The following is a 14446-nucleotide window of genomic DNA, read 5'->3' on the forward strand; positions in this document are numbered from 1 at the left end:
ATGTTAAAATGTAAAAATTTGAGTACCTCAGAATTTATGAAATATAGCAAATATTTTTACTAGGAGATTTCACGTTTTAAAAGAAAGCTTCACTTTCATTTTGCAAAACCTCTAACCAAGGTATTTTTGGTTTTGTATAAAAACGTCAGAGACAAAATTTGCCATACTTTCATTAAAATTTTCTCTCTGCATTTGAATTCCCTCAGAGATTTGAGTCTTTACAAAAATTCATAGATAAAATATGGATGTCAGCTCAACACGACCTTGATTTATGTAACAAGCCATCTACTAATTAAAATAAAATGTCAAGACGGAAAAAGTCACCTCAAAAAAAAGAACAAGAGGCAGTACCAACTGCCAGGGACCTAATCAATACGGGACATTAATAAGATGTTGGAACTAGAGTTCAGAATGACGATTTTAAAGATACTAGTTAGGCTTGAAAAAGCATGGAAGATATTAGAGAAACCCTTTCTTGAGAAATAAAAGAACTAAAATCTAACCAAGTCGAAATCAAAAAGGCTATTAATGAGGTGCAATCAAAAATGGAGGCTCTAACTGCTAGGATAAATGAGGCAGAAGAAAGAATTAGTGATATAGAAGACCAAATGATGGAAGATAAAGAAGCTGAGAAAAAGAGAGATAAGCAACTACTGGATCATGAGGGCAGAATTCGAAAGATAAGTGATACCGTAAGACGAAACAATATTAGAATAATTGGGATCCCAGAAGAAGAAGAAAGAGAGAGAGGGGCAGAAGGTATATTGGAGCAAATTATAGCAGAGAACTTCCCTAATTTGGGGAAGGAAACAGGCATCAAAATCCAGGAGGCACAGAGAACCCCCCTCAAATTCAATAAAAATAAGTCAACACCCCAACATCTAATAGTAAAACTTACAAGTCTCAGAGACAAAGAGAAAATCCTGAAAGCAGCTCGGGAGAAGAGATCTGTAACCTACAATGGTAGAAACATTAGACTGGCAGCAGACCTATCCACAGAGACCTGGCAGGCCAGAAAGGACTGGCAGGATATATTCAGAGCACTAAATGAGAAAAATATGCAGCCAAGAATACTCTATCCAGCTAGGCTGTCATTGAAAATAGAAGGAGAGATAAAAAGCTTCCAGGACAAACAAAAACTAAAGGAATTTGCAAACATGAAACCAGCCCTACAAGAAATATTGAAAGGGGTCCTCTAAGCAAAGAGAGAGCCTAAAAGTAACATAGACCAGAAAGGAACACAGACAATATACAGTAACAATCACCTTACAGGCAATACAATGGCACTAAATTCATATCTTTCAATAGCTACCCTGAATGTAAATGGGCTAAATGCCCCAATCAAAAGACACAGGGTATCAGATTGGATAAAAAAACTAGACCCATCGATATGCTGCCTGCAAGAGACTCATTTTAGACCCAAAGACACCCCCAGATTGAAAGTGAGGGGGTAGAAAACCATTTACCACGCTAATGGACACCAAAAGAAAGCTGAGGTGGCAATCCTTACATCAGACAAATTAGATTTTATTTTTATTATTTTTTTAAACATTTTTTACTTATTTATTTGACAGAGAGAGAGACAGCGAGAGAGGGAACACAAGCAGGGGGCGTGGGAAAGGGAGAAGCAGGCTTCCCGCGGAGCAGGGAGCCCGATGTGGGGCTCGATCCCAGGACCCTGTGATCATGACCTGAGCTGAAGACAGACACTTAACGACTGAGCCACCCAGGCACCCTGACAAATGAGATTTTAAACCAGACTATAATAAGAGATGAGGAAGGACACTATATCATACTTAAAGGGTCTATCCAACAAGAAGATCTAACAATTGTAAATATCTATGCCCCTAACATCGGAGCAGCCAATTATATAAGCCAATTAATAACAAAAGCAAAGAAACACATCAACAACAACACAATAATAGTGGGGCACTGGGTGGCTCAGTTGGTTAGGCGTCTGCCTTTGGCTCGGGACATGATCCCAGGGTTCTGGGATCGAGCCCACATAGGGCTCCCTGCTCCGCACGAGGCCTGCTTCTCCCTCTCCCACTCTCCCTGCTTGTGTTCCCTCTCTCGCTGTGTCTTTCTCTGTCAAATAAATAAATAAAATTTTAAAAATAAATAAATAAATAAATGACACACTGGACCAAATGGACTTCACAGATATATTCAGAACATTCCATCCCAAAGCAACAGAATACACATTCTTCTCTAGTGCCCATGGAACATTCTCCAGAATAGATCACATCCTAGGTCACAAATCAGGTCTCAACCAGTACCAAAAGACTGGGATCATTCCCTGCCTATTTTCAGACCACAATGCTTTGAAACTAGAACTCAATCACAAGAGGAAAGTTGGAAAGAACTCAAATACATGGAGGCTAAAGAGCATCCTGCTAAAGAATGAATGGGTCAACCACGAAGTTAAAGAAGAATTTTAAAAATTCATGGAAACAAATGAAAATGAAAACACAACTGTTCAAAATCTTTGGGATGCAGCAAAGGCAGTCTTAAGAGGAAAGTATACAGCAATACAAACCTTTCTCAAGAAACAAGAAAGGTCTCAAATACACAACCTAACCCTACACCTAAAGGAGTTGGAGAAAGAACAGCAAATAAAGCCTAAATCCAGCAGGAGAAGGAAATAATAAAGATCAGAGCAGAAATCAATGAAATAGAAACCAAAAGAACAACAGAACAGATCAACGAAACTAGGAGCTGGTTCTTTGAAAGAATTAACAAGATTGATAAACCCCTGGCCAGACTTATCAAAAAGAAAAGAGAAATGACCCAAATAAATAAAATCATGAATGAAAGAGGAGAGATCACAACCAACACCAAAGAAATACAAACAATTATAAGAACATATTCTGAGCAACTATATGCCAGCAAATTAGATAATCTGGAAGAAATGGATGCATTCCTAGAGATGTATCAACTACCAAAACTGAACCAGGAAGAAATAGAAAACCTGAACAGACCTACAACCACTAAGGAAATTGAAGCAGTGATCAAAAATCTCCCAACAAACACAAGCCCAGGGCCAGATGGCTTCCCAGGGGAATTCTACCAAACATTTAAAGAAGAATTAATACCTATTCTTCTGAAACTGTTCCAAAAAATAGAAATGGAAGGAAAACTTCCAAATTCGTTTTATGAGGCCACCATTACCCTGACCCAGAGAAAGACCCCATCAAAAAGGAGAATTACAGACCAATATCCCTGATGAACATGGATGCAAAAATTCTCACCAAAATATTAGCCAATAGGATCCAACAGTACATTAAAAGAATTCTTCACCATGACCAAGTAGGATATATCCCTGGGCTGCAAGGTTGGTTCAACAACTGCAAATTAATCAATGTGATACAATATATTAATAAAAGAAAGAACAAGAACCTTATGATCCTCTCAATAGATGCAGAAAAAGCATTTGACAAAGTACAGCATCCTTTCTTGATCAAAACTCTTCAGAGTATAGGCATAGAGGGTACATACCTCAATATCATAAAAGCCATCTATGAAAAACTCACAGCGAATATCATTCTCAATGGGGAAAAACTGAGAGCTTTCCCCCTAAGGTCAGGAACACGGCAGGGATGTCCACTATCACCACTGCTATTCAACATAGCATTAGAAATCCTAGCCACAGCAATCAGACAACAAAAAGAAATAAAAGGCATCAGAATCGGCAAAGAAGTAGTCAAACTCACACTCTTTGCAGATGATATGATACTTTATGTGGAAAACCCAAAAGACTCCACCCCAAAACTGCTAGAACTCATACAGGAATTCAGTAAAGTGGCAGGATATAAAATCAATGCACAGAAAGCAGTGGCATTCCTATACACCAACAACAACACAGAAGAAAGAGAAATTAAGGAGCTGATCCCATTTACAATTGCACCCAAAACCATAAGATATCTAGGAATAAATCTAACCAAAGAGGCAAAGGATCTGTACTCAGAAAACTATAAAATACTCATGAAAGTAATTGAGGAAGACACAAAGAAATGGAAAAACGTTCCATGCTCATGGATTGGAAGAACAAATATTGTGAAGATGTCAATGCTACCTAGAGCAATCTACACATTCAATGCAATTCCTATCAAAATACCATCCACTTTTTTCAAAGAAATGGAACAAATAATCCTAAAATTTGTATGGAACCAGAAAAGACCCTGAATAGCCAGAAGAATGTTGAAAAAGAAAAGCAAAGCTGGTGGCATCACAATTCCAGAGTTTAAGCTCTATTACAAAGCTGTCATCATCAAGACAGTATGGTACTGGTACAAAAACAGGCACATAGATCAATGGAACAGAATAGAGAGCCCAGAAATGGACCCTCAATGCTAAGGTCAACTAATCTTCGACAAAGCAGGAAAGAATGTCCAATGGAAAAAAGACAGTCTCTTCAACAAATGGTGTTGGGAAAACTGGAGAGACACATGCAGAAAAATGAAACTGGACCATTTCCTTACACCACACACAAAAATAGACTCCAAATGGTTGAAAGACCTCAATGTGAGACAGGAATCCATCAAAATCCTAAAGGAGAACACAGGCAGCCACCTCTTCGACCTCAGCCGCAGGAACTTCTTTCTAGAAACATCACCAAAGGCAAGGGAAGCAAGGGCAAAAATGAACTATTGGGACTTCATCAAGATAAAAAGCTTTTGCACAGGAAAGGAAACAGTCAACAAAACCAAAAGACAACTGACAGAATGGGAGAAGATATTGGCAAATGACATATCAGATAAAGGGCTAGTATCCAAAATCTATAAAGAACTTATCAAGCTCAACACCCAAAGAACAAATGATCCAATCAAGAAATGGGCAGAAGACACGAACAGACATTTTTCCAAAGAAGACATCCAAATGGCCAACAGACACATGAAAAAGTGCTCAACATCGCTCGGCATCAGGGAAATCCAAATCAAAACCTCAATGAGATACCACCTCACACCAGCCAGAATGGCTAAAATTAAGTCAGGAAATGGCAGATGTTGGCGGGGATGCGGAGAAAGGGGAACCCCCCTACACTGTTGGTGGGAATGCAAGCTGGTGCAGCCACTCTGGAAAACAGTATGGAGGTTCCTCAAAAAGTTGAAAATAGAGCTACCCTACGATCCAGCAATTGCACTACTGGGTATTTACCCCAAAGATACAAATGTAGGGATCCAAAGGGGTGCGAGCACCCTGATGTTTATAGCAGCAATGTCCACAATAGCCAAACTATGGAAAGAGCCAAGATGTCCATCAACAGATGAATATATAAAGGAGATGTGGTGTGTATATATAATGGAATATTATGCAGCCATCAAAAGGAATGAAATCTTGCCATTTGCAACAGTGTGGATGGAACTGGAGGGTATTATGCCGAGCGAAATAAGTCAATCAGAGAAAGACATGTATCATATGATCTCACTGATATGAGGAATTCTTAATCTCAGGAAACAAACTGAGGGTTGCTGGACTGGTGGGGTTGGGAAGGATGGGGTGGCTGGGTGATAGACACTGGGGAGGGTATGTGCTATGGTGAACACTGTGAATTGTGTAAGACTGTTGAATCACAGACCTGTACCTCTGAAACAAATAATACATTATATGTAAAAAAAATTAAAATAAAAAGAAGAAGATAGTAGGAAGGGAAAAATGAAGGGGGGAAATCGTAGGGAGAGATGAACCATGTGAGACTATGGACTCTGAGAAACAAACTGAGGGTTCTAGAGGGGAGGAGGGTAGGGGGATGGGTTAGCCTGGTCATGGATATTAAAGAGGGCACGTACTGAATGGAGCACTGGGTGTTATATGCAAACAAAGAATCATGGAATACTCCATCAAAAACTAATGATGTAATGTATGGTGATTAACATAACATAATAAAATTAAATTTAAAAAAAAAAAAAAACAAAAAATAAAATGTCTGCATGAGGAGAATATAAGGCCTGAAAGAAAGAAGCCAGGACCACATCCCAGTTTTCAAAGACTCATAAGACCTTGGGGGTCATTTGGTCCAATATTCTGTCTAATACAGGCTTTCTTCTAGAAAAACCTGAAGCCATCCCTATTTTCATTTTCTGGATTCTTTATATGTGAGGGGAAACTATTCCTGAACCTTTTTGTCCTAGAAAAGGAAAGGAAATTGGACAACTTTTTAAAAATTTATTTTTCCTCACTTTGGAACCAGAAAGATCTTGATTTCAGGTTTAATAGAGATAGTTGAATAAATTCCTGTAAGTCGAGAATTTTCATTGGAAACTAGGACACAAAGGAGAGAAGTCAGTGGTCCCTGAAGGCGTGGGCTCTGGTTCCAGTTTGGCTACTCCCTGTCTGAGGCCTGGTCAGTCACTGACGGTTCCTGGGCCTCCGTTTTTTACTCCCACGAAATAATTAACTGATTTCTAGAATTCTTTTAGGTCTAAATTTCCTGACTCTTTGAAAGTTGAGAAGCAACACCCACTCCTAGGTTAAAATATAACACAAAGCGATCAAATTTTGAAACACTCTCCATTTTGGCTTTATAATTTCTGCTAAAAATGATGTATGTTGGCGTTTTAAAAAAAGGCTTCGCTGGCATCTAAAAAAGTCTCCTTAATTAAGGGTAGCCCATAGGAGGAGGCATGACTCTTGCTATTTTAAACCAGAAGAATGTAAGTATGTTACATTTAGAGAAAGATATAAGAAAACTTTTAGTTTTTAAAAGGTGCTTTGTTGTAGAAAGTTCCCTGTATTTTCTGAATAAAGGAGGATACGGAAATAGGAAGAGAAGTGTTAGAAGAGCTTGTTACCTTTAGTCTCTAATTTGGGGGAGGAGGACTCAGCACGAGCCCAAGTCACATACATCTATCTCATTTTATTCCTTAGATATATATCATTTAACTTGAGATATAACTTTTCTTAAGAATACGGTGTCTTTTTGTTTTATCTGTGCAGTGCCTTCTCAAATGCTACTTATAGGTTTGAGAACATAGCCAGCAAGATAGTTTAACTGATGAGACTGATTTCTGATTGATAATGGCTTAAAATCACTGACATCTTGAAATATCGTAACCTCTCTCAATTAAAATATACATATTAAAGAAAGCTGAGTAAAAACTTATAAGTAGCTAATAAGCTAATAATAACTAGCTTTACTTTTCACCAAATTTTACTAATGTATTGCAAAGAAATTAAAGGTTAAAAAAAATCTACTAGTTAATATCCTTAAAATCTGTTCTTTCAGGCACTCTTGTCTAATTATCATCTCATGATATAATTAAAGCAAAGTTAAGTGCAGAAACGTTCTCTGAATAAAGATTTTTTTAAGTTTTGTTGATAGACATTATAGTCCGTGTGTGTGATTTGGAGGTTCAAAATTTTAGTGTAATATATGAGTCGTGTAATGCTAAAGGTTTATAAATAAATTATGACTGCAAAGTAACCTGTCTGATTTCTAAACAAATATTTCAGCATTTGTACATCCAATTTTTTGGATGTACATCCAAATATTTCAGCATTTGTACTATCCTCTTCAAAGTAAGCAACTATGTTGCCATTCTAAATATTTTTGGAACTTACTTATTCATTCAACAAACATTTATGATAGATCAGTCACTATGCTAGGTGCTACTGGGTGCTATGAAAACAAGGGGAAACAAGAGATGGTCCCTATGCTCAGGGAGCTCATGTCCATTGAGGAAGCCAGTGATTCAAACAGAAAAATTGCTAAAAACATGACAGTGAAAACCACAAAAAATGTGAGCCATTGTGGTACCCAGAGGCCAGAGGCATCAAGCCTGCCTGGGTGATCAGGAGAGGCTGCTCTTGAGAATGTGACATATGACTCTGGTCCCAAAGGATGAGCAGGACTTGACCAAGAGAAGTAGGAAGACCAAACAGAAAGGACAGTTATGACAGACCTGGCATGTTGGAAGAATGAAAACCACACAGAGTTAACATGGTAGACTCTTCTGAACATTCCAAATTACGCTGAGTGACATTGAGAGAATAGCTGGGTAGTCAGACTGCACGGTATCATTTTTGGTCAAAACTGCACTCGTTTGAAGGCAATTCCAAAGAGGGTCTCTAAGTCTCTTGAACAATGAGAACATTGTTGGAATAAGCTTAAAAGTTGGCTTTATCTCCATTCACTGCTACACCCCTGGAACCTAGGTAAATACTTAGTGAAGGAACAAACACACTAATCCAAAAGACATGATTCATTTGCATATAATAACAATTGATATTTGATCATTTTTTAAGGTGTTTTCCCCATCATCATATATAAATCATGAAATGTTAAAAAAATCTTATTTCTTTATAATCATTCATATTCTTTTTTTTCCTCCATTAGATTCTTTGAGGACACAGACTTTGTCTTACTCATCATAGTATCCCTAATACTAACTGTAAGTATAATAATAGTTAAGTTGTATATAGCACCTACTATGTGTCAGGAAATACACTAAATACATTACACACATTAATTCATTTCATCCTTATAAACTGTCAGGTAGACACCTTTAACATTGATCATTCCCATTTAACAGGTGGGGAAACTGAGGCATAGAGAGATTCAATAACTTGCCCAATATCAGATGACTAATAGAAGAGCTGGGAGTTGAAGCCAAGAAGCTTGGCTCCAGAATCCATGTGCTTAACCTCCATGTTATACTACCAAGCACAGTGTATAGCACATAGAAGTCATTAGATGTTTGTTGAGCGAATTCTCTCTCTTTGCAAGGAACATTTTTCCCCACTTAGCAATGGAAACTTCCACTCCACAGAGGTCAGGTTTGCTGAAAGTCATTTTTGTTATCATCATAATATCCGCATGCAAACCTGTTAGACCACTGGTGTAGCAATACAAAAATCAAGATTCGGCAACTGTTATAAAAGCATGTTGAAATACCTTCTAGTTCACCAATTTTTTTGGCAAATACTTTCAGTTGTTTTTTCAGTTTCCGAACAGTCTTATCTTGTTTTTCAAGCTGTTCCATCAAATCCTAATGATTAAAATGAGAAATATAATAGAAAGATCAAAATGGGCCTTCTAAAATGCACAGAGGAAAAGCAGACACAAAATCACAGGCGCAACACTGTTAGTTTTACATAAAAGCTCCAGAAAAGCTCGCTGGTGGAGCCTCCACCTGGCGAAAATTGGCAGGCATGGAAACACAGCTACAGGAAAAGCCAAATGTTAAAATACACACTGCAGTAAATCCTTTACAGCGTGATGGAGAGCAGGCTCACTGGGGAGTCTTTTCCAGCAGGACTCCATGTGGGTAAAACAATTAAATGCTCATAAAATGTACTGCTTTTTCAGTGGAATGCTTTCTCTCAAGGGGGGAGAGGCAAAATAAATTTTGACAGGTGCTCAAAAAGTTCTGTGGGGACACAATTTTAGGGATGGCTGAAATGAGCTCGGGGCTTCTGACTAACACCCGTGTGTGAGACCCACCCTTCGGAGATGCTAACTTTTGTCCTGCAACTTAAGAAGTTTGGGGAATTAAAAGGTAACTTGAAAAACTAACCACAGAGAAAGGATAAAGAGTGATCTGCTGACCTACGTCCTAGAGGCAGGTGGCATAACACACCCCTAACATTTCACAGGGGACATAATTTTGCTTATAGAGGAAAAAGGGGGCAATTCCAAATGCTATATATGCAAAAAAAGAAAAAAAAAAAACCAATACATTCAAGGGGACAGGGTAAAAAAGTCTGTGATGACTGTCTATTTAATCAAGAATTCTCAAACCACAGGCAATGTTAAGAGATCAAAAAGTAGGGGTGCCTGGGTGGCCCAGTCGTTAAGCGTCTGCCTTCGGCTCGGGTCATGATCCCGGGGTCCTGGGATCGAGCCCCGCATCGGGCTCCCTGCTTGGCGGGAAGCCTGCTTCTCCCTCTCCCACTCCCCCTGCTTGTGTTCCCTCTCTCGCTGTGTCTCTCTCTGTCAAATAAATAAATAAAATCTTTAAAAAAAAAAAAAAAACTGGGCGCCTGGGTGGCTCAGTTGGTTAAGCGTCTGCCTTCGGCTCGGGTCATGATCCCGGGGTCCTGGGATCGAGCCCCGCATCGGGCTCCCTGCTCGGCGGGAAGCCTGCTTCTCCCTCTCCCACTCCCCCTGCTTGTGTTCCCTCTCTCGCTGTGTCTCTGTCAAATAAATAAATAAAATCTTTAAAAAAAAAAAAAAAAATGGGCGCCTGGGTGGCTCAGTCGTTAAGTGTCTGCATTCAGCTCAGGTCATGATCCCAGGGTCCTGGGATCGAGCCCCGAATTGGGCTCCCTGCTCGGCGGGAAGCCTGCTTCTCCCTCTCCCACTCCCCCTGCTTGTGTTCCTGCTCTCACTGTCTCTCTCTCTGTAAAATAAAGAAATAAAATCTTTAAAACAAACAAAAAAAGAGATCAATAAGTAAGAAGAAAGTGGATAACAGCAGGCTCGAAGCTTAGGAGAGAAGTCAGTCAGTGCTATCTACGTGCGGTTTTATTCAGGTTGTGCTGAAGGAAACATTTACAAGCACAAATAGTCAATTCACTTTCCAGTTCAGACGGCACAGAGTTAGATACTAGACCACTGATCCAAAGGGAACAGGTGCTAACATTTCCAAGTGTTCAGTTGTGCTTCTGGGATTTTACTTTATCTTTCCAATCACATTTCGCTTCCATCACACTGTAAGCCTAGCGTTAATAACAAACCCAACGTGACAAGGGATGCAGGACACTGAGAGGTGACACCACTGGCTACAAGACAGCTGTGGGAGAAATAGGTCTCGTGAAAGTTTCTGAGGAGATTCCTGAGGGGGGCGGGCAGCAGAGTGCTCTTCAGTAACAGAGGCTACAAGTAGCGAGGGAGACAACAGACATGCACTCTGAGTTTACATACAATCATCCGTTTGTAAAGTGAAATCCGATATGACTGATACTTCTTAGGGTCATCTGCATATAATTCCTCAAAATACTGAAAAAACAGGCACAACGGATATTTGTTTTTCTCTGTGTCTCTGAGGGGGAATGTGACCTCTCAGCAAAATCAATTTAAAAATATTTTACAACACAAATAATGACAGTATATGTACTCAAAAGGCTGATTTGTCATCTGCCACTGCCTTCTGATCTTTCCAAGACAGAGGATTCTAATTTTATATAGATACACACATACACATACATGTTCACGTGCTCAGAGGCAACAGGCTGTGGCTCAGGCTCCATCATTCAGCAGGTTAAACAGAGCAGTAGCCCATATTCCTCAGATAAAGCTGGTATTTCGCCCCCCAGACCTGCTCACAAGTTGCTGTACTTTTTTTTTTTTTTCTGCAGCTAGCAGCAGTGACAAGGGTGAGAAAGGCAAATAAAATGGAAGTGAAAATCATGGCAACGTTGGCACTCTTGCCTGAAATTGGCAAGGCTGGTGAGAAGCTGTGTGTCTTCCCTCCCTCAAGGCAGCATGGGGGAGGCCTGTGGAGCATGTTCACAGGTGGAGGAAGAAAGCCCATCTTCGTGTTTGTGTTGGGAAGTAGGTGGGTAAGTGGGTTATGCAGGGTAGAGTTTCCAAGAACACTAAGCATGGGTCCATTGGGCTTTATTATTCTGCTCAAGTGTTTCCTAAAGAAATGCACAATTAAGATTGAGAAACTATATAATGGTTTTGAAAAGTGCATTATTCCCTATACTTAAGTTTGAAACCATTCTCCAGATTTAGTAGTTGGTGAGGTACGGGAAGCAGCTGACCTGCAGAGGGTCTTCTAAAACTCAGAGAAACTCATTAACTAGACTCTACCCCATAGAATTTGAGAGCTTAATTTACTTTTGTATAGCTATGAAAAACTGCCAAGAAAATTAATACTGCAGACAAGGTTGCAAAAGAAATGATTAATCGACTTAGTGAAACAATTGGGAATTTGCCATCCAGAAGCATCTCAATTTCACAGTTTCGCCTTGTATTTTGAAACAATCATTTGTAAGCACAGAATTTATCCACTGATCAATTGTTATAATTCAGTATATTTATCAATTCTTAGGCATTAAAGCACTGTTAATTTAATTTAAGCAATAATATACTTGAGAGTAATAAAAAACATTTCAAAAATATTCCATGATTCAAAACATTTCCCCCCACAAATCAGTGATATTTCAGTCACTTCGGAAAGAGTCCAACACTTGCCCTCACATGCTTCTCCCATTCCCACAATAGAGCCCCATGTAGCAAGCTGCCTTCAGAGTGACAGAGTGGAAAAAAAAACTTTTGGGTTTTGCATCTAATTAATACAAAAGGTGGTTGAATAGATGACACTAGAAAACTATTTGTAAGTGATCACTAATGGAGTTAATTATAATAATTCAGACTGTTAAATCTTCACAGAAAATTCAAACTATTTTATTAAAGGTCATTAAAGCCCTGAATTAAAAAGAAAAAAGACAACTCACTACCAGTTCTAAATAGCTTTTCTCAAAACCAGGCTGACACTACATGTTATTAGATTTTATATAGGTATGTGGAATTATAACTTTTTAATGACTTTTAATTTAGTAAGTATATTTATCAAACTTAAGTAGATTTACAAATCTGTAATAAACGTTATTTTGCGACAGAAATATTTTAGAAAACATTTCCTGTAAAAGAAAGAAAGAAAAAAAGGAATAAGAAATAGTTTGAACTCCGTGCCAGCATTCAGAATCTGGCAAGGGGAAAAAATCTCCTCATTCATTGCGCTTTTGTTAGAACCAAAAATGTATAAACTTAACTCCTAATGTCCTTCCACCCTGACCTGGGAGCTCCAGCTGAGCGTAACTGCAACCCCTGCCTTTCTGCTAGTGATGGAGGCAGGACCAGCCTTGGTGGCTGCCTGAGGACCAAAGGTCAACAAAGCCTGTCTCGAGTCTCCATTGTGACAACCACAGAACAAACCTCCTTGAAATGGCAGAGAATGTGCAGCTAGAAGTGGAGGCAGCAGGTCACCTGAGTTCTCAAGGATATCAAAAGCCCAGCACATGGTTGGGGGAAATCTCCTGGGCCCTCCCAGACGTGCCAGAGCCTTCTGTCAGAAACACAACCTGGGCACGTGCCTTTTTCATTTCTACCCACATAGTCACATCTTCCTCACTCTGTCTCTGCTAGAGAAGAAGGCTGGTATCAAGTGTCGGGCAGGGAGTTTTTCCCAGCCCAAACAGATGTGTTTGATCAAAAAGAAACCAGGACGGTCCTGCAGGGCCAGGCACTGCCCGCGGAGGGATGTGTGGACCCGGCAGCTCCCCTTACCAAGTTTTCGTTGGTCAGCCTGGTGATCTCATGCTGCAGGCTGGCCTCGATGCGGGCCTCCGGGGGCAGCTGCAGGTTCTGGGCCAGCAGCTGCTGCTGCCGGTTGTTCTCCTCCTTCAGGCTCTGGATCTCCCCACGAAGGGCTTCTGCCTCATTTTCGTGGCTCCTCTTCTGTGACTGCAGCTGGGATTCCAGGAGCCTGAGGAGAAGCCACACGGGTGGGAAAGGGAGATGTCACCCGAGTCTCTGCTTGCTGGGCATGAGGCTTTAGGCTCACTCGCAAGGGCAGGAAAAGTGGGGAATTTTTAGTGTTTGTGTAATTTCGGACTTCATTAAAGTCAAGAAGCTCAAGCAAGGGCCAGCAATGGAAAGAAGTGAAGCGCTCTCACAATTGTATCTTTCTGAATTATGGACCATGCTACAAATATACCATTCTCGAAGGCCCTAAGAGATAGGAAAGTTTAGGCTCTTTTGAAAAGTGTATAAGAAATGATGACTAGTGGGCGCCTGGGTGGCTCAGCTGGTTAAGCGACTGCCTTCGGCTCAGGTCATGATCCTGGGGTCCCGGGATCGGATCCCGCATCGGGCTCCCTGCTCAGCGGGGTGTCTGCTTCTCCCTCTGACCCTCCTCCCTCTCATGCTCTCTATCATTCTCTCTCTCTCTCAATAAATAAATAAAAATCTTTAAAAAAAAAGAAATGGTGACTAGAATAATCAATTAAAAGACATACCTTTAATCTGGCTTACAACATTTACAAACTAGCATTTAAGTTGGCAAAGACAGTACCTGTGTCACAGAAGAACTCTGCACTGTAGAGGGCAAGATTACAAACTCCCAATCTAATTAAATATGCCTCTAAGAATTTCAGTGTTACTAACTTCAGGCAGAAGGTATGACCAGGGTCCCATTTCTACTTTCTACTCTTATCTCTGGAGGACAGAAAGGCTGGAGTGGGACTCTGAAATATATACAGAGTTACCCAAATCCAGACAGATCATTCTGAAATTTCACACACATGTATTTTAAATTTGTCATTTTCTCTCTCCCCCATAAACTTCCATATCAGTAACAGAATCCTAACACAATGCGGTTTTAGAACATAGATGTTAATAGGACGAACAAAGTGGTTACGGCTTCTCTCAGCAAGCACACAAGTCAGCCGTGCCTGTAAGCAAACCAGGGCACCAGCCATGAGAATACCAGGGAGA

The 14446-nt window shown here is 40.0% G+C and overlaps 1 protein-coding gene across 1 annotated transcript in view; it reads right to left on the reverse strand.

The window, feature by feature from the left end:
• The window catches only part of MYO5A (myosin VA), a 201593-nt gene that overhangs the window by 22725 nt on the left and 164422 nt on the right, over positions 1-14446 (reverse strand). Inside the window, exons 32-34 of the mRNA XM_044918191.1 lie at positions 13238-13436; positions 10865-10939; positions 8894-8987 (exon numbers count right to left, since the gene is read on the reverse strand). Of these exons, the coding sequence (XP_044774126.1) occupies positions 8894-8987; positions 10865-10939; positions 13238-13436 (368 nt within the window). The remainder of the gene's footprint in view (positions 1-8893; positions 8988-10864; positions 10940-13237; positions 13437-14446) is intronic.

This window comes from Neomonachus schauinslandi, chromosome 9 (genome assembly GCF_002201575.2).
Source record: "Neomonachus schauinslandi chromosome 9, ASM220157v2, whole genome shotgun sequence".
NCBI lineage: Eukaryota > Metazoa > Chordata > Mammalia > Carnivora > Phocidae > Neomonachus > Neomonachus schauinslandi.